Source organism: Eumetopias jubatus, unplaced genomic scaffold, assembly GCF_037043125.1.
Source record: "Eumetopias jubatus isolate StellerSeaLion01/CBP00866 unplaced genomic scaffold, mEumJub1_p1.0 scaffold_9, whole genome shotgun sequence".
Taxonomy (NCBI): Eukaryota; Metazoa; Chordata; class Mammalia; order Carnivora; family Otariidae; genus Eumetopias; species Eumetopias jubatus.
In genome coordinates this window covers 115,077,972-115,100,061 of record NW_028274815.1, presented here as the reverse complement: position 1 = coordinate 115,100,061, position 22,090 = coordinate 115,077,972, and the positions used below count along the sequence as shown (strand labels likewise).

The following is a 22,090-nucleotide window of genomic DNA, read 5'->3' as shown; positions in this document are numbered from 1 at the left end:
ACTGAAAGAAAATAAACTTCCAGCTGAGAATTCTATGCCCAGTAAAATAGTCTTAACATTTTAAGGCAAAATAAAGATGTTTTCAGATAAATAAAAGCTTAAAGAATTAAACACTAGCACAGATGCTCGGGTAGCTCAGTCGGTTAAGCTACTGACTCTTATCTTCTTTTTAAGATTTTATTTATTTATTTGAGAGAGAGAGAGCGTGAGCAAGGGAAGGAGCAGTGGGAAGAAGAAAGTAAGATTCTTTTTTTTTTTTAAAGATTTTATTTATTTATTCATGAGAGAGAGAGAGGCAGAGGGAGAAGCAGGCTCCCAAGGAGCAGGGAGCCTGATGCGGGACTCGATCCCAGGACTCTGGGATCATGACCTGAGCCGAAGGCAGACGCTCAACTATCTGAGCCACCCAGGCACCCAAAAGTAAGATTCTTGCACAAGCAGTGGTATCAGGTCAAGAGTGCATATTATAATCTCTAGAGTAACCACTAACGAATATTATAAAAACATACAATTGAAAACCTAATAAAGAAATAAAACAAGGTAATTGTTTTAAAGACGTGATTAATCCAAAAGAAGGCAGAAAACGAAGAATAAAGGAACAAAGAGCAGAAAACAAATATCAAGATGATAGACTTAAACCATATAAGTAATTTCATTAATACTTGAATAGACTAAATATCCAATTAAAAGGCAAAGATTGTCGGGCAGGATGAAGAAAATAGGACTCAATATAATGCTCCACAAAAGAAGCACATTTAAATATAAGGACGGAGATAGATTGAAAAGCCATGTTGGCAAAAGGGTACAAACTTTCAGTTAGAAGATGAATAAGTTCGGGAATCCAATGCACAGCATGGTGACTGCAGTTAACAACACTGTATTGAATACTCGAAATTTGCTAAGAGAGTAGATATTAAGTGTTCTCACCACCAAAAAAAAAAAAAAAAGTAACTATGTGAGGTAATAGATGTATTAATTATCTTGATTGTGGTAATCATTTCACAATGTACCCATATACCAAATCATCATGTCATAACTTAAAATGTCAACTTATTCAGTCTTTTTTTCAGTTTCCATTACTATGTCTTCATAGTCACTAATCTTTTCTTCTGTAGTATCTAATCTGCTATTCACCCTATCCAATGTATTTTTATCTCAGACGTTGTTTTTATTTTTTTTTAAAGATTTATTTATTTTTTTGAGAGAGCAAGAATGAGAGGGAGAGAGAGTACATGACGGGGGGAGGGTCAGAGGGAGAAGAAGCAGGCTCCTCACTGAGCAGGGAGCCCGATGCGGGGCTCAATCCAGGGACTCCAGGATCGTGACCTGAGCCGAAGGCAGTCGCTTAACCAAATGAGCCACCCAGGTGCCCCCAGACATTGTTGTTTTCAATTTCTAATTTCAATTTGGGTCTTTTTATATATATTTAAGTTCTCTCCTTAACAGGCTGATGTTTTCTTCTACCTTTTGTGACACATGAAGTATATTCATAATATTTATATACATTATATAGTATATGTCTATATTGTATTATATATAATTTATATTACAAATGCACTGTATATATTATATATAATTTATACTAATTTTGTATTATATTATTTTATGTATAATATATTATTATAAATTATACCTCAGGAATTACTATTCTTTGCTGCCTGCTGTCTAATGTCTGGAAACTGTTATATATATTTTGTTCATGCTTTTAGTCTTTTAAAGTGGGAATGTAAATCCAGTCCTTGTTACTGTGTCACGTTTGGAACCAACAGAAATGATAGGCAATAGAAATAGACCCAGAAGTGAACCAGATACTGGATTATCAAAGACTTTAAAATAACTTTGATCAAAATGTTCAAGAATACAAAGTAGAAGATGAGGAATTTCATCATAGAGAGAAAGAAATTAAAAATAGTCAGAAAGTTTTTACCCATATAAGAGCTGAAATGCAAGGAAATCTAAGTGAACTAATTCAGAAAGGAATAAGCCTTTGATAAGAGATAAGAGACCAAGGCTGCTTTCAACCCTGACAGAGTAATGAGAGGAGGATGAACCCTCTGTGGAGGAGGAGAAATCAGACGAGTCCTTAGTGAACTTTTAACAGCCTCACATGACATGACAGATTATAACCCAGGATGTTCCAGCCACAGGGCAAGTCTGCAGCTACCCACCAACCCTTTCCCTCAGGCCTTCACAGGGTTTATGGTGGCCATACAATGAAGGCTGGGGGCCAGGCAGAAGAGTTCAGAGACAGACCATGAAAATACTAAGTGTAAGAAAGCATAAGATGCTTTTTATGTGATGGCTATATGGGTGTGTATTTACTTTCTGAAAATTCACAAGCTGAACCCTTTTGGTTTGTGTGCTTTTCTTTATGTATGTTATAACTCAACAAGTTTGTTTTTAAAAAGAGAAAGGAATGTGCCTTCTCAGATATATGATTTGCAAAAATATACACAGGCAAATAATTTCGGGTGGGCGGGTGAGTGGGTGGATGGACAGTTGATGGATGACTGAATAGACTGCTGAACGGACAACTGGAAAGACTCACATCCTGTGATACTATTTGAGCAGAGACAGCTTCTGTGGCCTGAAACCCCACCCCACAGGATATAAGGTTTATGCCAGCTTAGGTTCTAACAGGGACAGGACCATGATGGGCCATGTGGCATGGCTGACCTTCAGCAGGACCCATACCAATGGTGTCACCGGAGAGTTTCCAAGCCTTGACGTCACAGTCCTGGCCAGCACTGACAACCAGCTGGAAGCTATCCACATACAGGATGTCTGCCACACTATCCAAATGGCCCTTCCAGGAATTCAGAAGCTTGGGGGGAACCAGGGAAATGGTCTGGCCAGCCACGACCTATAAGGGACAGTACAGGAGAACTACTTATACTGGAGGCAGTCGAGCCCTCTGTAAGGATCCTAGGTCACAGTCCCCTGGCTCATGTCCCAGGGTTCTAGTTCTAGACATGTTCCCACATTAATTTAGGTAAGTCCTGGCACTTGTCTAGCCTTCACTGGTCCCTTGGTAAAATCATAAAAAAGCATTTGCATTTGTTATATTGCTTACCAATTGCATCTATACAGATTATTGCATTTGAACATCATAACAACCTTAGAGGATGTGTGAGTCTCACCATTTCACAGAGGAGAGAAGTGAGTCCAAAGCCACATAGCTAGAAAGTGGTGAGGCTAGGACAAGAGCCGGGTCTTCTTCTAAAATTATTCAGCTGGGCACTGGGAATAGAACAGGGTGAGCAAGGGAGTGATAGATCACATTCACTATGAAAGGATGAACTCTACTTAACTGGAAAATGAGTAAAAATAACCAGGACTGTTTTAAATAAAACAATATTGAAAGGGATGAACTTTACCATATTCAAGTATGTTAAGTCACAATATAAAAATTTTAAACAGAACAATGGGAGATGATAGAAAGCTCAGAAACCAACACACATTTACATAAAACATCTGTATGTAATAGTGGCAGGAAAATTTGTGGTAATAGAGAGCATGACCCATAAAAAAGTGCTGGAATACCGGATAAACTATCAAGAGAAACTTCAACTGTTGTTGTGTTTCTTACAACTAAAGAAATGCTAGGGCGCCTGGCTGGCTCAGTTGGCAGAGCATGCAACGCTTGATCTCAGGGTTGGGAGTTTGAGCCCCATGTTGGACATGGAGCCTACTTAGAATAAACATTTTTTAAAAATTTAAAAAAACAACTAAAGAAACACTAAAAGGGTCAAAGAATTCTTTTTAATGAAACTGTAAAACATCTAAAAGAAAATAGGAGTATTTGGCTTACCTCTGAATAAGAAAGTGATTGACAATGAGAAGTACCACAATGGGAAGAAAAATTGGCTTGACCGAAAAAAAATTATAATTTTAAAATCATCATAAATAAAATTAAAAGGCAAATGACCAATTGGGGGGAAATATTGGTAATACATATGACAGATAATAAGTTAATATTTTTAATATGTTTAAAAAGAATTATACATCACTTACAAAAGATGGTTACCACAATAGAAGAATGGACAGAGGACGTGAAGAGACAATTCACAAAACCATACATGGCCAATAAAATAAGATGTCAACATCACTAATAAGCAAAGATATCTTTATTAAAATCAAAGAAAACCATTTGCATCTAAAAATCAGCCAAAAGTTTTCTTTTCACTTCAAATATTTATTTATTGAACGCCTTCTATAAGCAAGGTACTCTATAGACCCAAGGAAACCTCACTTGGATGAATACCACTAATAATAAATACTTTATGCTGGCAAGGATAAAGGAAAATATTAGAAGTGCAAAACTATAAACTTTGGGAATGCAGTTTGGCAGTACACAGTAAAGGTCTTAGAAAGATATATGTTGTTTTACATACTATTTCCATGAGATAAATTATGAGATGTGCAGATAAACAACTACAAATAACAACAACAAAAAGATTTGTGAAAAAGAAAAACTGCTCTATCATTTTTATAGCTTTTAAACACAGCTTTATTGAAATATAATTCACATACAATTTACCCATTTAAAGGGCTTGCTTCGGTGGTTTTTAGTATACTCACAGAGTTTGCAACCACAATCATGATCGATTTTAGGTCATTTCAGCATCCCACAGTTGGTGTAAGTGGAATCAGACAGTATGTGGTCCTTTGTGTGACTGGCTTCTTTCACTTAGCATGTTTTCAAGGTACATGGTGCTATGGCGTGTATCAGTACTTGATTACTTTACTTATCCATTCATCTGTTGTGGACACGTGGGTTGCTTTCACTTCTTGGCTATTACAACTAATGCTGCTATAAACACCCACATTTAAGATTTTGTGTGGACACGTCTTCATTTCTCTTGGATGTATTGCTGGGTCATATGATAACTCTATGTTTAACTTTCTGAGAAACTGTTAAACTGTCTTCCAAAGTGGCTGTACCACCTTATGTTCTTACCAGCAATGTTTGAGAGTTCCACTTTACCCACATCTTGGCCAACATTTATTATCTACAGCCATCCTAATGAGTGTGAAGTGGGATCTCGTTACTGTTTTGCTATGAATTTCCCCAATTCCCAATGATGTTCAACATCTTTTCATATATTTATTGGTGATTTGTATATCTTCTTGAAGAAATGTCTATGTGGATCCTTTGCCCATTTTTAATTGGGTTATTTGTCTTTTTACTGTCGATGTGTAAGAATTCTTCAGTCTGGATACTAGTTTCTTATCATATATATGATTTGCAAATATTTTCTTCTATTTGTATGTCACCTTTTCCCTTTTTTAATGGTGTCTTTTGTAGGCCGAAAGTTTTTAAATTTGACAAAATTCAATTTATTTGTTCCTTTTGTTGCTCGTGGTTTTGCATCATATTTAAGAAATATTGCCTAACCCAGAGTCGTGCAGATTTCTCCCTATGCTTTCTTCTAAGAGTCTTATAATTTTAACTCTTCCATTTAGGTCCATGACCATTGAAGTTAATTTTTATGTATGTTGTGAGGTATGTTCTTCTCTATGTTATATGTTCATTCTTCTGATGTGGATATCCAATTTTCCCAGCATCATTTGTTTAAAAAGACTATTCTTTCCTCCATTTGATTGTTTTGGCACCTTTGCCAAAAATCAATTGACCATAAATGTGAGAGTTTATTTTTCCACTCTTAATTCTATTTCATTGACCTATATGTCTACCCTAATGCTGGTACCACACTATTTTCACTATAGATTCAAAGTAAGTTTTGAAGTTGGGAAGTGTGAGTTTTCCAACTCTGTTCTTTTTCAAGATTTTTGAACTATTCTAGGTCACTTGTATTTCCATATGAATTTTAGAATCAGTTTGTAAAATAAGAAGCTGGGATTGTGATAGATTACATTGAATTAACTTGGCAAATACTGCTATATTAACAAGATTAAATCTTCCAATCCATGAACATGGAATATTTTTCCATTTATTTAGGTTGTCTTCAATTTTTTTCAACAGTATTTTGAAGTCTTCATAATACAAGTTTTTCACTACTTTTGTAAATTCATCCCTAAATATTTTATTCTTTTTGATGCTACTGTAAGCTGGATGCCTTTTATTTCATTTTCTTGCCTATTTGCCCTGCTGGTAAAACATTAGAGGAAGTGGCAAGAGCAGACATCCTCATCTTGTTCTTCATCTTAGTAGGAAAAGTTTAATCTTTCACCATTTAATATGATAGTAGCTGCTTTTTGCTGATGCATTTTATCAGGTTGAGGAAGTTCCCTTCTACTCCTTCTTGACTGAGCATTTTTATCAGGAAAAGGTGTTGGCTTTTCTCGAATGCTGTTTCTGCATCTATTGAGATGATTATGTGTCTTTTGTTCTTATTCACGTAATATAGTGTATTACATTAATTGATTTTGGATATTAAACCAACCTTGCATTCTTGGGAAGTCTCACTTGGCCATGATATGTAATCCTTTTCATATGTTGCTGGATTCAATTTGCTAGTATTTTATTGATGATATTTGCATCTATATTCACAAGAGATGTAGTTTTATTTTCTTATGATGTCCTTGTCTGGTTATAGTATCAAGGTAATATTGGCCTCATAGAAAACTATTTGGCAAGAATTCTTGAAGAATTGACATCAATTCTTCTTTAACTATTTAGTAGAATTCACCAGTGAAGTCATCTGTACCTGGGCTTTTCTTTGTGGGAAGTTTTATTGCTAATTCAATCTCTTTACTTGCGATATTCAAATTTTCTATTTCTTTAGATTTTCTTTTTTTTTTTTTTGAGCCCACTCTGGTAGTTCATATCTTTCATATCTTTCTACCTTTATCCTTCAGACATATTTTTCACACATTTGAAACAACATTCACTATTCATTTTTGTGAATGCATACTACCCCTTGACCTAGAAATCCCACTTCCAGGAATTTATCCTTCAGACATATTTTTCACACATATGAAACAACATTCACTCTTCCCTTTTGTTTAAGAACAAAAGATTGAAAACAACCTCCATTTCCCTTCAAAGGGCATTATATCATTACTATATCCTATGGCTGACTACACATCTATAAAGAAAAATGTACTCATATGCAAAGATAATACATCTCCAAGATATATTATGGAATAAGAAAAGCAAGGTGAGCACCAGTGTGCATGGCATGCTGCTTTCATGTAAAAATAAGGAGGAGATAACTTTATACGTTTCTCTTTGCATAAATAAATACTGGAAGAATCACCAAAAATCAATAAAAATGACACAAGAAGAACTGGTTTGGCGGGGCGGCGGGCAGAGGACTAAGAGTCCTCACTATAAGCCTTTTCCATTCCCTGAGTTTTTAAATCTTCATTGATGTATAACATACATATAGAAAAGTGTACATGTCCTAAATGTACCACTGTACAAATTTTTACAAGCCAAACACAACTGCATGGCCAGACCCAGATTAGGAAACACTGTCAGCCCCCAAGCCCCCTCACGACTCCTTCTAGCCACTGCATGCCCCACACAAAGACAGTCACTTCTAATAGGGTACCTTGGTCTTGTCTGTTTCTGTACTTTGTATAGATGGATCTATAAAACTTACCATATATACTCTTTTAGTGTCTGACTTCTTTCACTTACATTGTTCAAATAATTACCCATTTTGTAATAAATAGTTGCAGACCATTCATTTCTAATGCCCCATATTATTCTGTACAGTGTGTACAGTGCAATTTATTTTTCCAGTCTACGCTGATGGGCATTTCAGTTGTCTCATATGCAGAGTTATTACAAATGGTAATTCTATTAATGTTTTTATTCATTATATTTTAGAGCATAGGCTTCTCTTGGGTATAAACCTAGAGGTAGAATTGCTGGATCATAGTGTAGACATATATTCAGTTCTAGCAATTACTGCCAAACAGTTCCCCAAAGTGATTATACCAATCTACATTCCTGCCAGCAATAGAAATTTCAGTTGACCTACACCCTTGCCAACATTTGGTATTGCCTATCTTTTTAGTTTTAGTCATTCTGGCGGATGTGTAGTGGTATCACATTGTGGTTTTAATTTGCATTTTCCTGATAACTAAGGAAAAGGTGCTCAACTTCATCAGTCAATAGGGAAATATCAAGTGATTTTCAAACTATGTAAATATATTACCTACTCAAGAAAATACATAGATATTTTCATTAATTTTTTAAAGATTTTATTTTTAAGTAATCTCTACATCTAACATTGGGCTCAACTTACAACCCTGAGATCAAGAGTTGCATGCTCTACTGACTAAGCCAGTCAGCTGTCCCAAATATTTTCACTATTTTAAAAAGAATTCATGACTCCAGGGCCCTCATCGCAAAGATTAAAGCCCATGGAAGGGGTGTGTGTGTTCATGTGCAAGTGTATGCATGTGGGTATATTTGGTGTGTAGACTTGGGTTTTACTGGATAATGGTGACTTCTGGCTAACAAAAACTGTCCCACATCAACCAGACTACCTTGAACGAGAAACATGAAAGACTCAGAATCTTGGTAAGAGAACCGTGGTCCCAGCTCATGAGTGTGGTTTAAATTCCCCCAGTAATCTTCCTACCTCCTTCTCCTCCAAGGGGATGTAGTGTGGGAGGTTGATCTGGACCCGTTCAGGAATTAAGAACTGGAACTTGTTTGTTCTACTGGGTTGAGATGACCACCTGTCAGTGAATGTGCAGTAATCCTTGATGTCCCAGATCTAGGCACAAAATGTGGGTTAGTGGTCCAGCACCCCTTGACACCAGCACCAACTCACACTGTGGGCCCCTCCCAGACTATTTCTCTTCACTCTGAGGTGTGAGCACTCACAGACACTCAGGGTCAGAAGGGGCCCTCGGGACCTTCTAGGCCAGACCCCTTAGCTGGCATGCAGAGAGGGTATGACCAGCACAAGGACAAGACATTCTTGCCTCATGTCTCACCACAAAGCATGAAGTCAGCTCCTGAGACAGGTGATCACAGAGAGATACACAGCTGGGGGTAAGGGAGTGGCAGGAAGAGAAAAATGGAGTAGGGAACCCACTGGGAGAGGCTTCTTGGACGGCCCTTTGGAGCCACGTCCTCACTCATTTCCTGGGCACACCATAGCAGAAGAGGACTTCTACTGCCTACCGTTTTACAAATGAAACCAGTACCCAGAGGGAGTAGGGACTAGGCTAGTGCCACACACAGCAAAGAGGGGCTGCTCAGAGCTTGGCTGCCACCAGCCCCTCCATCACAAGCCAGGTCTTCCTCACCTTGATGTATCCTTTACAATCCCCTGTGACAAGGATCAAGTCTTTTTCATCCGTGGCCATGGCACCCACGACCACATCCCCCCGGCTTAGGAAGTCAACAGGGAACTTCCCCAGCAGGCCTCCACCCCCGTGGATGGACCAGGCATAGATGTGGCCGTCGATGCAGCTGCTCAGCAGGACGGCTACACGTGGCTGGCGAGGCCTGGTCTGCAGGAAGATGATCTGTGCAAGAGAGGCGGGCCCACTCAGCAGTGCTGTAGGCTGGGACTCACCCTGGCCACGGTCACGTGGTGCTGAGTGGCCTGGGCAAGTCACCACCTCTACCCCGCTCCCCAATTTCCTAGATGCCCAGTGAGAATGGTGACCATCTACCACTCCTTCCACCTAGCTGGTAACGAGGACCATTTTGGTGCACTATGAGTTCCCTGTGCACAGGGGCTTGTGTCATTTTTTGTTCACTATTTTATCCTCAGCAACTACAGTGGTGCCTGATATATGGCATGTGATCAGTGAATGTTGAAGAAGACATACAAGGGTGGCTCACTTGGTTAAGTGGCCTCTCGTGATTTCAGCTCAGTTCATGATCTTAGGGTCATGAGATTGAGCCCCGCATCAGGCTCTGCGCTCAGCGGGGAGTCTGCTTGAGATCTCTCCCTCTGCCCCATTCCTGCTGTCAGAAATTACAGCGTGGTTTGGGGCGCCTGGGTGGTACAGCTGGCTAAGCATCCAACTTGGTTTAAGCTCAGGTCGTGATCTCAGGGTCGTGATCTCAATGTTGTGAGATTGAGCCCCGCATTGGACTCCGTGCTCAGCACAGAGTCTGCTTAAGATTCTCTCTGTTCCTCCCCCTGCTCTCTCTCTCTAAAAGAAAGAGAGAGAGGAAGGAAGGAAGGAAGGAAGGACGGAAGGAAAGAAAGAAAGAAAGAAAGAAAGAAAAATTACAGTGTGGTGACTTGTGTGTCCCCAAAACATGTCGCCACCAACAAAAACTCTTGATTAACCCTATTATCATACATGTCCAAAACAAAATGCTTAACTTGCTTCCTGATGGCCCAGGGGCCAGGGTCACAAAACCAGGAGTCCCTAAACCAAAAACAAAGGGCAAGCATTTCCCCCACTTTATGCAAGTATACTTGCACACAATGCAAAATGTGGACGGCACAGACAGATGAGAAGAAATTAAAATCACCCACAGAATTCCAATACCCAGAAATAATCACCATGAAGATCTTAATGCATTGTCTATAAAGACTTTTATCACATTTTTTAAGTTATGAAATATACATGCAAGAATAGACAAAAATACCAATGAAAGAAGAGAGATCCCAGAAATAGAAGACTCTAATACTATATAAGAATGATAGAATCTCTGGTGCCTGAGTGGCTCAGTTGGTTAAGCGACTGCCTTCGGCTCAGGTCATGATCCTAGAGTCCCAGGATCGAGTCCCGCATCGGGCTCCCTGCTCATCAGGGAGTCTGCTTCTCCCTCTGACCCTCTTCCCTCTCATGCTCTCTATCTCTCATTCTCTCTCTCTCAAATAAATAAATAAAATCTTTAAAAAAAAAAAGAATGATAGAATCTCAAGCCAGTGGAGAAAAGATAAACTATGCAATAAATGGCATTTGAACAACTGGTTATCAATTTAGAAAAATATTTTTAGATTCATACATCACACCACACACAAAACTACTCAGATCAGACAGAAGGATGACTAAATATATATACAATTATAAATGACTAGAAGAAAACATAACAAATTTTTCTGTGATCTTGGGATAAACAATGCCTTTCTTCATTGTCACAAAGAAAAATAATAAAGATAGCTAGACAAAAACTAAAATGTCAATGCAGTATCACAAAGGCAGATGAGGTGAAACTATCTGCAAATACACAATAGGCAAAGGATTCACTTCCAAAGCATCGAAGGAGCTCCAAGAAATTAATGTGAAAAAGAACGGACAAAGGATATGAATGGATGTTTAATTCATTGAAGAAATACAAGTGTCTAGGGGCACCTGGGTGGCTTAGTCAGTTAAGCGTCCGACTCTTGATTTCGGCTCAGGTCGTGATCTTACAGTTGTGGGATCAAGCACCACGTTGGGCCCTGCGCTGGGCATGGAGTCTACTTAAAATTCTCTCTCTCCCTCTCCTTAGACCCCTCCTCCCCATTTGCATACACTCTCTATCTCTCAAAGAAAGAAAGAGAGAGAGAGAGAGAGAGAAAGGGGCACCGGGGCGGCTCAGTTGGTTAAGTGTCTGCCTTCAGCTCAGGTCATGATCTCAGGGTCCTGGGATCAAGCCCCACATCCGGCTCCCTGCTCCGGGGGAAACTGCTTCTCCCTCTCCCTCTGCTGCTTCCCTGCTTGTGTGCTCTCTCTCTCTCTCTCTCCCTCTCTGTCAAATAAATAAATAAAATCTTGAAAGAAAGAAAGAAAGAAAGAAAGAAAGAAAGAAAGAAAGAAAGAAAGAAAGAAAGAAAGAAAGAAAAGAAAGAAAGGTAAATGTCTAACAAACATATAGGAAGCTCAGTATTACAAATAAAGAAATATTTTTTTAAAAAAACTTCCACCTACCAGACTGGCAGAAATTAAGAAAAGGCTAATATCCATTATTGGCTTAGTATAAGGACAAAGGTAGACTCACACACTGTTGGAGGGAAGGCAGCTCATCACAGTCTTCTTGGAGAACAAACTGGCTTCATCCATCAAAATGTAAACTGTGCTCACTTGGTGACCCATTAATCCCACTTCTAGAAAATCTAGTTTAACTACACAGAAATATCTATAAGGATCTCAGCCGCACCATTGTTTATAATAGCAAAAAACTGGGAACAAGTTAAATGTCTATCAATTGGGCATTCATTAAATAAATTATGGCAAATCCAAAGAAATATATTGCAGTCGGGGACAGATTTGCCAGAGAAGTTCATAAAGCTTAAGGCAAAGTTCAAGATCAAGTTCAAGGCCCTTCCAAGGGAGGAATTAGCAACATGTGGTGACTGTTATAATTGTCAGTTGTAAATTTTAAAATTGTCATTTCTTTTGATTCTAAATAAATTTCATTTTATATCTAGTTTTTTATTCATAATTTTGTGTTATTTTTCATAAAGGGTACCTACCAAATTGTATAAGTTTTAGGCTCAAAAAAGCATAGATTGGCCCTCTGTATGAAGCTATTAACAAGAATGGAGTAGATATATTTATATGTACTGAGAGGAAAAGCTGTCTACTCTACATTGCTAGGTTTAAAAAAAAAAAAAAAAGCAAACAGCTGAACTACAGTCTCAAATGCTCCTGGTCTTGTTTAAAAACCAAAACCATACCTCTGTATATATATCGCATACAGGCATATAAAAATAAATCTCAGAGAGTTATTATTTATCATTTTTAAAGACAATTTTGTCACAAGCATACTCCAGATCATTAAGTATTATCTTAAAATGTGATTCCTCATACCTGCACAGGATTCACCAAAATGATGTGCCACAAAGATCTCCCATTTCTTAACTGGGGAAAGCTGAGGCTTCCTTCCCAACCCTTCCTGCAACAGTTCGAATGGGCAGGCTGAAGGGGCGTGATGGCCAGAGAGGGGTCAGGGCTGTGTGGTCAATGTCAGGAGTGGGCACAGAAGGATGCCCCACCCTGGGCAGGATGGAGAAGGATCCATGTGGTTGGAATGCAGGGAAGCAACACTATTCGTTTCGCACTCTGCACCTGGCCCCTGAGACCTCAAAGATAGTCCCCTGCCTGCTTTGGAAAGAGCTTCTGGACTGAGGTTGGACATTCCAGACTCACTCACCCCAGTGGTCCCAGACAGTTCTCAACAGCAGGGGGGACTAACGGTCTGCCTGGGACCCCTTCAGAAGAAGCTGAAGCTACACATGGACTGGGCTTCATGCCTTTTGGAGGGTTTTGCCACTCCCCACCCATCTCGTCCTTCACCACTAAGGAGAGGGTCAAGGACAGGGGCTTCATCTCTAGACTGTAATAGACACAGCTGCCCCTGGATCTGTGTCCTTGTCTCCCTCCAAGTGCCCTTTCTGCCCTCCCCCATGGTCTTCTGAGATGGCCGGACAGAAATGGTTGGCGAAGGGGACCTGGCAGGTAAAACTCCCCCAGGCGTCCTTGTCCCAGTCCACTAGGGAAAGGCTGGGAACCAAGGGGGACCCTCTCCAGGGCACCACCCTGAGAAGTTCCACTCTGTCTGCTGCCCAGTTCCCCAGAGGGAAAGGACTTGGCTGCTTCAGAAACAGTGGGGGTAGAAGACAGCACTTAGAAGCTAGGAAGGAGGATCAGCATCAGAAGTGGGCCAACCTCAGACAGGACCACCAGCTATACCAACACATGCGCGCGCGCACACACACACACACACACACACACCAGCCACAGTGCCTGAAATTTCAGCAATAGACATTCAGTCCTTTGTAAGTAATCTTCAAAGACTCTTGTCAAGATTCATGATACAAATCCTATTACACACAGATCACCAGTCCAGATAAAAAGCCCAAGGAATTCCCAATGGTGGCAGTACAAACAGTCAAGGACACAGACTTTGAAAACCAACAGATCTGGAATCAGGCCTTGGCTTGGCTATTTTCTGACAGTGAGAATTTGGGACAAGTCACTTCACCTCATTGAGCTTCAGTCTCTTTACCCAGAAAATGGGAATAATAATAGTATATACCCACCAGGGCTGTTTGAGAGACAAAAATAATTCATGTAAATGTTTAAGCTCACATCTAGCAGATACTCAGAGCCCAATAAATATTAACTGCTGCTGATATTATTATTAGGCTGGAATATAACACTACATATCAAAAGCTTTCTAAGAGTGCATTTCTTTTTTTTTAAGATTTTATTTATTTTTGACAGGGAGAGAGAGAGTGTGTACAAGTAGGGGAAGCAGCAGGCAGAGGGAGAGGGAGAAGCAGGCTTCCCGCAGAGCAGGGAGCCCGATGCGGGGCTCGATCCCAGGACCCTGAGATCACGACCTGAGCCGAAGGCAGACGATTAACCATCTGAGCCACCCAGGCGCCCCTCTAAGAATGCATTTCTAATCCTAGAGTTTTATGCCTGGGAAATAGATGAGAGATCCAAAATTCATGTGCAAAGATGTTCATGGCAATGTTAGCTACAAAGGCAAAACCTACAAACCTAACTGTCTAGCAGCAACAGTATCTAGCTAGATAGACCTGGTATCCCATATGCCAAAATGCCATGCAGCTGGTAAATGAGAGGCCATGGCTCCACAGACGCCGGCAGGAAGTGGTGCCATGAGGTGTTGGGTGAAAAAGAGCAAATTGCAGAGTAGCATATATATAATAGGATACTATTTGGTGAAAAAATAGTTGGAGGTACATATATACTTTTGTACACGTATGTACTTGTATACTGCCCAGAAAAATGTCTACCAGGATACCTTAACAGTCATTGTCCCTGGAGACTGAAGAAGAAGGTAAGTCATTCTTTTATTTTATACGCTACTATAAGGCTTCAAGTTTTCAGTTTTAATGAAGGACATGTACCACTTTCTAATTAGAGAGTGAGAGAGAGTGTGTTCTTTCTTGAAGATTCCAAATAAGCTCTCCTGTGAGGGCCTTTGTATCTGCTGCTCCCTCTGCCTGGATCACCATCCTTCCAAACAACTGCAGCCTTCAAGCTCTGTACAAATGCCACCTCCTCCATGAAGCCCTCCCTGATCACCCTATTTAAACAGCCATACCCTCTCTACCTCCCTTGTCACCGCCCCCCCCCCGCCACCGTTGCCTCACTTTTCTGGTTCTCCACTGTACTTGTTCACCCTGTGACCTACCATTTATTTTACTCGCTGGTTAATTGTCTGTCTCACCCCAACTAGAATATCAGCTGCACGAGGGCACAGGTTTTTGGTTTTTTTCTTGCTGCCTCCCCAGGGCCTGGCACGTTTACATTAAGTAAACACTTAATGAATAACTGTCTGGGCCCTGAAGGGACTAGGTCACAGTCAAAGGTCAGGCTTTGCATCATCTACTTGGGTCAGACTCAGAGGCTGAAAGGGATGGGTTCTTTTGGGCAACTGCTTCCAGGAATCCATCCTCACAATGCACTTAACACAAGCTCACAGAAGCATACGTACAAGGACGTTCAATGCAGAGCTGCTCATCAAAGTTAAAAACTGGACCCAACTACATGTCTATTAAGAGAAGACTGGCCTACTCATTTGTGATCGCTCCAAACTATGGGGCACTATGCAATTATTACAAAGAATAAGGTAAGTTGACAAAAGAATAAGATGAACCTAAATTACGAATAGGAAAACATATCCATGCCATATAGTTAATTACGTTTTTAGAAAGTAAATGGTAGGACATGCTATGATTTTACATCACTTATCTAAAAATAAAAAGGATAAAGACTAACCGAGGCCACCAATTCACTAGGCGGTGACTGTGGCTGTTACGACTAGTGGGGTGGAGTGAGTGAGACAACGGGGACCTTTATATTTTGCTTTATACACACTTTTTTTCTTTTTTTACCAACTAGCATGACTACTTTTAAAAGTTTTTTTAAGGCTTTTTTTTTTTTAAGTAATCCCTATACCCAATGGTGGGACTCGAACTAACAACCGAGATCAAGAGTTGCATGCTCTACCTACTGAGCCAGCCAGGCGCCCCTAAGGCATTTTTTTAAAAGAGAGGAAAGCACATTCAGAACCTGGAGGAGAGACTGTCCAGCTGCTCACAGCTCTCTACTCCTCCCACCCCACCCCCAACGGGACCCAGCTCTGCAGGGCACTGCTCCCCAGTTCCCAAGTCCCTGGTGCCCTGGAGCTGGGGAAAGGGCCCATCCTGCCACACCCTAACACAACTGTGATGTGGATTTTCACTGGTAGGGATTTAGGGAACCCAAACAGTCTCTGAAATACCATATCTTTGCAGATCGAAGCTAGAAGGGGCCTTAGAGGTCACTTCATTTAGTGGTGACAACACAGTGAGGGGCATCCAGGGTCAGAAAGGGGAAAAGTGCAGGAGGAAGGGAGAAGAACAGAGATGACCCAATCCCTACTCACATGTTGTACGAAACACCCTACCATGGGCGTCTGGGTGGCCCAGTTGGTTAAGCATCTGCCTTCAGCTCAGGTCATGATCTCAGGGTCCTGGGATCAAGCCCCACATCAGGCTCCTTGCTGGGTACAGAGTCTGCTTCTCCCTCCTTCTCTGCCCCTTTCCCCCAACTCGTGTGTGTGTGTGCACACACACACACACACACACACTCTCTCTCTCTGTCTTAAATAGATAAAATCTTAGAAACAAAACAAAAAACACCCTACCAGAGCACAGAAGGGCATTTTAACAGTGGGTTCTGGCAAATCTACTTCTCCTACCTGCCAGTCCAGCCCACCAACCAGGAGGGGACCCTCCACAGCCCCCCAGGCATACCCAAGGAGCTTCCCCCAACACGCAGCAGTCCTGAAGCCAGAATCCTGAGTGGTTCCTTCACCTGCGCCACGACTCTCCAGGTCCTGGGGAGAGCCAGGCTGGCCCCCCCTAGGCTCGTCGGCCCTGCCCTTCCCAGCCCATCCCCACTGTTCACGCCGGTTCACAGCCCAGACCCTGCCTAAGCGTGGCCCACCTTCTCCACCGACGCGTTGGATTGCAGCAGTATCTTCTTCTGGAATTCCCCTCTTTGAGCACCATAGGCCGTTCTTAACAGCTTGGGGCTTCCAGAGTGGACAGGTTTCTGAAAAGAAAAATGGGCCTCCCAGGTCATCATGGGAGGATCTCCCTACCCTGTGGGGGAACAGAGACCAGAGGCAGATGCTGAAAGTACGACCCGCCCAGCCCGCCTCCGTTGATCCACTGCCCTGTGAAAGGGACAGTCTGGTGTTGAAGGGATCCTGTAAAGGCATTCCAGCGCTGGGGAGTCTCCATGTTAAACCAGCAGCTTCTGCTCTCAGGACAGAGACTTGAGTTTGCCTTTGTGGAAACCACCCCGCCTTTGTCCTGGAAAAAACCCCTGGCCAAAGGTGAGGATTAGGGCGTGTATAGTCATTGCTCTAGAAGATGTGAATGCAGTGGTGCAGCCTGATCCTCCACAGGTGGTCCAAGTGTCCTGTAATAAGACCCAGTGCAAACGTCTTACAGCAGAACCCGTCCGAGCAGCCCACGTGGGATCCAGTCTGCACTGCCTATGCCCGACAAGTGTTGTGTATTTGCGGAAGGTGGGGTTTCTCTTTCAAGCCTCAGTTCCCAGGAACCGGAATCAGGCTCAATTGCTGAAGCAGTTTGCTGGGCTCCCCCAGCCCTGCACAAGATATTTTCTTCACTGCTGCGAGTCAGAGGCCAAACCACCACCCACCCCAGCTCCATCTCCCTCCTCCCCTCAAAATGAGACCATCAGTCAAGGCTGGAAGGGTTAATCTTGGGGCAGAGATGAGGGCTCAGAGGAGCAGGGAAGTAGTTTGCCTCTGTTTGGGCCTCAGACCACTGGAGCCTCAGAGAGGCTGGGTGGGGGAGGTAGGCAGGCCCCGGTTGGCTCATCTCTTCCAGATTACACTCGCTGGAGGACTGAGAAAGTAGCCCAGGAACGAGCCTGTGATTCTAGGTTCTCTGGGTTGTCTTCCCTCCAGGTCTGCCCTCCCGGCAGCTTGTAGACTCTGGGAAGGGAGCATGCCCAGACTGGAGGCAGCAGAGTGGGCTAGATCAGGTGAATCTAACCAGGGAGGTGAACTGATGGACGTAAAGGTACTCTGGAAAGAGTGCCTCCATATAAGAACACAAACACACGACAGGCCCCTGGGTAGCTTCCAGGGCTCGGCTCCCGCTCCCACCTGTGGGGGCGCAGGCCTCTCTGGCTGCTTGTCTCTGGGGTGCTTCATCACCGGGGGGGCCGACATCAGGTTCCGTTGCAGGTTGGCGTTGGCCACAGTCCTGGCTCTGGGGCCCGGGGGCTGCCCTGGTGGTCTGTGAGCCCACTCCTGGTGCTCCATGCAGGACTTGCCCGACCATAGGCTCTTGGCCAGGAAGTTGTCCACTTCTTGGACCTGTGCCAGGGAGACAACCGTCCCGGTGACACTGCAGTGTCCCAGAGGGACATGCAGGGCCTCCTCGGCCCAATGCCAATACCCAAAGGGCCCTCCAGGTGCCCCAGGCCTTACTCCCCAGAAACTGCGTACCCTTAGAAGCATCAAACCAGAACTCATAACCCTGTCCCGGGGCCAACCAGAAATGCCCTGAGTGCCCACAGGCAGCACACCGCTCCTGTGAGGGACTCAGTCTCCCCATCAGTGAAATGGACAGTGGTTTCCAAATATTTGTGAGGTTGTCTGTAATCTTAAGGGAAGCTCTGAAGTGTAAAACAGGTAAAAAGCTGAACTGCTCCAAGAGAAGCCACTGCAGTAGCCTCTGAGCATCTCTCCCCAACATGTTTGGAAAATTACTGGATGAGGTGACCCCAAAGGCCCCTTCCAGCTTCATCTGCAAAGACAGCATAATTCTGAGACAGTGTGGGTTTCCTAAGTCCCTCGCATGAGCCCGGTGAGCCCGGAGTGGGAACACAGCCATGAGGAGTAAGATAGGAGCCGCCTTCGAGGAAAGAGTCATCTACTAGACAGAACAGGACCAGCACCATGGGCTCTCTGCTATCACACCACCTGGGTCTGGACTGATCACTTCTGAGCTGTGCAACCTCAGGCAAGATGCTTAACCTCCCTGTGCCTCAGTTTCCTTGTCTGGCAAATGAGGATAATTCTAGAAACTAGCACCCACCTACCTAGCTCCCAACCTCCTCCAAAAGAAGTCGTCACATCCCCTCTCCTTCCTAACCACCCCCACTCGGCCCTCCAGCTGAGTCTGACCCACAGCAGAGAGAGAGTGGGGGGTGCTCCTGTTAACCATACCTTCTTGGGCAGCAAAGGCAAGGGGCTCACAGAGGCGTTGAAATTGAGGATGGGCTTGAACAGGTTGACGTTCCAGAAGAGGATGTCCCCATTGTAGGAAGAGGTCCCGAGGAACTGGTTCTGGTACTTGGCCATGCTCAGAACGTCCTCCTTGTGGAAGGTGTGCCAGTGGTAGCACATGAGCACCGGCTTGGCCTTGTGGAGCCTACGCACAGGGCCAGAGGTGGGAGGGCGGGCGGCTCGGCCTTACTGCTCACCAGGGGCGGGAAACACCAAGGCCTTTAGATTCTGGGAGGCAACTTGGAAGAGGGCACTCAGGTTGGAGCTCTGCCCCACCAACCTCATTTACAGAGCACCGACTGTGTGCCCACCACAAAGGCCCTATCCTCGGGGCTTTATATAAACTAATCTGATGAATCCACCCCCTCCGGACAGCTGAGTAAGGATTAAAGAAGGGAAGCCATGGCCCTCAAAAGGTCCTCTGGAAAAGAAGAGGCCTTGCACATTCTGTTCCCTCTGTCTGGAATGTTCCTCCTACCCCAGCCCTTTGCAGCTTTGCTGAGAAGACCCTACTCCACCCACACCATCCTCAGATGAGCCTTTCCTGACCGCCCCTGAGACGAAATCAGATTTCCATCCCCTCCCCGTAGAAACCTGTGCTTCCTTCCCCCACAGCACTCAACAGACTTTATCATTATAAATGAAGTTATTTGATTAGCCTCTGCCTCCCCCTCGGAGGATGGAGACCCCATCATTCTTGTTTACACCCATCTCTAGCATGTAGCACAAAATCTAGAACATGTTAGCCTCAAGGAGTGGTGAATGAACGGATGGATAAGCAGATGAAGCACCGGACATTACCCGCCATGAATTTCTTGCTTGGTCTTCCAACGACTAGTGAAGCTAGGAAAGGGGGAACCCATCTGAAGTAAGGAGAGCAGTCAGCTGCCCTTAGCTACTCACATACACCCTTGCTACTCACATGAAACAAGTGATTCTCTTACTCCACCCGGTCACGTAGAACGCTTTGTTCATATGGACAATCCCACTAATCTATGGAAGATGACAGAAAACAGAGCCCTGAGGCACCTCAGAGAAAATGGCCCCGGGTCAAAGCTCTCCATGATGATGAGTTCCCTAGAGGCGGTACCACCATATATTTTTCAGAATGCTCTCACATCACATTATCCCGTTTGATAGACTCGGAGCAGGGAGAGAGTGTAGGTATCCATGTCCGCTCAATAGGGGGGATCCCTGGGAGGGTCAAATAACTGAGTGATAGGGTCTGGACAGTACTCAGATCCCTGGCTACTCAGCCAAGGGCTCCTTCTGAACTGGTTAAAGGACTTTCATAAGAGTTAGTTATGGGCTCAGGTCCCAAAGTGGCTGGCTTTGCTCTATGCCATACCCCCAGACTGTCTCTAGGACCCTGGCAGACACTGCCGGAACAGGAGTGATCATGGGGCTCTCCTGGCCCCACTGCTAGAAATGCTGTCCGAAACTCTCAGACCCGGGCTAAGGTATGCTCATGAATCGAAAGAACAAGGGTAGCTATAGCACTTGCAGAATGCTTGATCAGGACAGGCACTGTGACCTAGCTTCACTTTACAGGCGAGAACACAAAGGCTCAGGCAGGCATGAAGGCAGGCAGTCTATGTGCCCAGCCTGAAAGGGGGGCCCCAGGCTCGGGGGCACTGTGCTCTGCATCTCCCTGTGGTGCCCCCCGGCCCCAGCTGACAGAGCAGACTGACCTCCAGGTGGTCCGTGTTGGGGAAGACCAGTAGGCATTCACCAATGGCGTAGTTCCACATCTTTATAGTGCCGTCCCGCAAACCAGTGAGCAGGCAGCGCTCCGATTCATCCAGGCACATGGAGGTCAGCTCCATCTGCTGGTCACCGGTCACAGAGAACTCCATCGTCCGCCTGCCCGTCGCCACCTCCCACACACTCACCAAGCTGCTCAGGCAGCCGCTCACCACCTGCGGGGGAGCAGACGGCTGGGGCTCCTAGAGAGGAGAGCGGCCCCACTCCCAAGGGTGGCCCCCACCTGTCACGGCTGGGGCTGGCCCAGCGCCCCCCTCCCCGCGATGCCCTGCCAAAATGGGCATCTAGGCCCTTCCTGCTGCCCGGTAAGGCCCTCATGAAGACAGGCCTTCCTTTGCTCAGAGGAGTGAGGCGATCCCCCAACCAAGTGGTGGGGCTCCCACCCCACCTCAGGCCACCGGCCCCCCTGTAGGGCTGCTTCTCATCCACGTGCCGCTGCCCCCACGCCACCCTCAAAGCGATGAATCCTCCCCCCGCACCCCGCCGCTGTGCTGACTGCTCCTTGGATGCAGCTCTGGACCGCTTAGGGGGTCTGGGTCCCGCCCGAGGTCCCCTGGCCCTCCTGACAGCCTGAGGCATGACCGGCTCCAGCCCACCCACCTGCTTAAAAATCTTGCTGTAGAGGACGGCGCACACGGGTGAGCTGTAGGTCGTGGTCTTCTCCCCTGTTTTTCCTGGTTCCTCGGTCTCCAAGTACCCTTTGAGGATCCCAATCTATAGGTGAGGAGTGAGGCCGGCAGCTGGGCAGTCAGAAGGGCTCTGCCCCCAGTGACTGGCCCCAGGGAGAAACTTCCAATAAACTGCAACATCAAACGTCCTGACTGCACACAAACCTGAGCCCAGTGAGGCCTCTTGGCTCCTCAGCCTGCCTGCTGATACCTCTCACGCCTTCTCCTTGGGAGTCCAGTGTCCCTCCTAACTCCTGGGAAGCTTAAAACATCAGTCTAGTGTCCCCTCCTCCAGGGAGCCTTCCCTGACCACACTAGGCTAAGGATCCATTCTCTGTGCTCCAAGAAGCACCTGGCATACATCTCCATCCCACCACGGAGCATTTTCTACTGTCATTCTCTGTTCTTCTCCTCCCTCCTCGGTGCCTTGAGGGATGGGGCAGTGTCTAATGAATGCATTCTCGGCTCCTGCCCGGGAGCGGGG

General features: G+C 44.5%; 1 protein-coding gene across 9 annotated transcripts in view; it reads right to left on the bottom strand.

Annotated features, from left to right (window-relative positions):
* EFCAB8 (EF-hand calcium binding domain 8) overlaps nucleotides 1–22,090 on the bottom strand; it is a 67,335-nt gene that overhangs the window by 5,596 nt on the left and 39,649 nt on the right. For 4 of the 9 annotated variants that reach the window (XM_028118623.2, XM_028118621.2, XM_028118624.2 and 1 more), the window contains 9 exons: nucleotides 21,539–21,652; nucleotides 20,866–21,093; nucleotides 20,097–20,167; nucleotides 19,115–19,319; nucleotides 18,047–18,259; nucleotides 16,849–16,956; nucleotides 9,238–9,459; nucleotides 8,562–8,699; nucleotides 2,677–2,863 (listed from right to left, as the gene is read on the bottom strand). In XM_028118623.2, the coding sequence (XP_027974424.1) occupies nucleotides 2,677–2,863; nucleotides 8,562–8,699; nucleotides 9,238–9,459; nucleotides 16,849–16,956; nucleotides 18,047–18,259; nucleotides 19,115–19,319; nucleotides 20,097–20,167; nucleotides 20,866–21,093; nucleotides 21,539–21,652 (1,486 nt within the window). The remainder of the gene's footprint in view (nucleotides 1–2,676; nucleotides 2,864–8,561; nucleotides 8,700–9,237; nucleotides 9,460–16,848; nucleotides 16,957–18,046; nucleotides 18,260–19,114; nucleotides 19,320–20,096; nucleotides 20,168–20,865; nucleotides 21,094–21,538; nucleotides 21,653–22,090) is intronic. The other 5 variants (XM_088026749.1, XM_028118622.2, XM_028118626.2 and 2 more) reach the window with 3 other exon arrangements.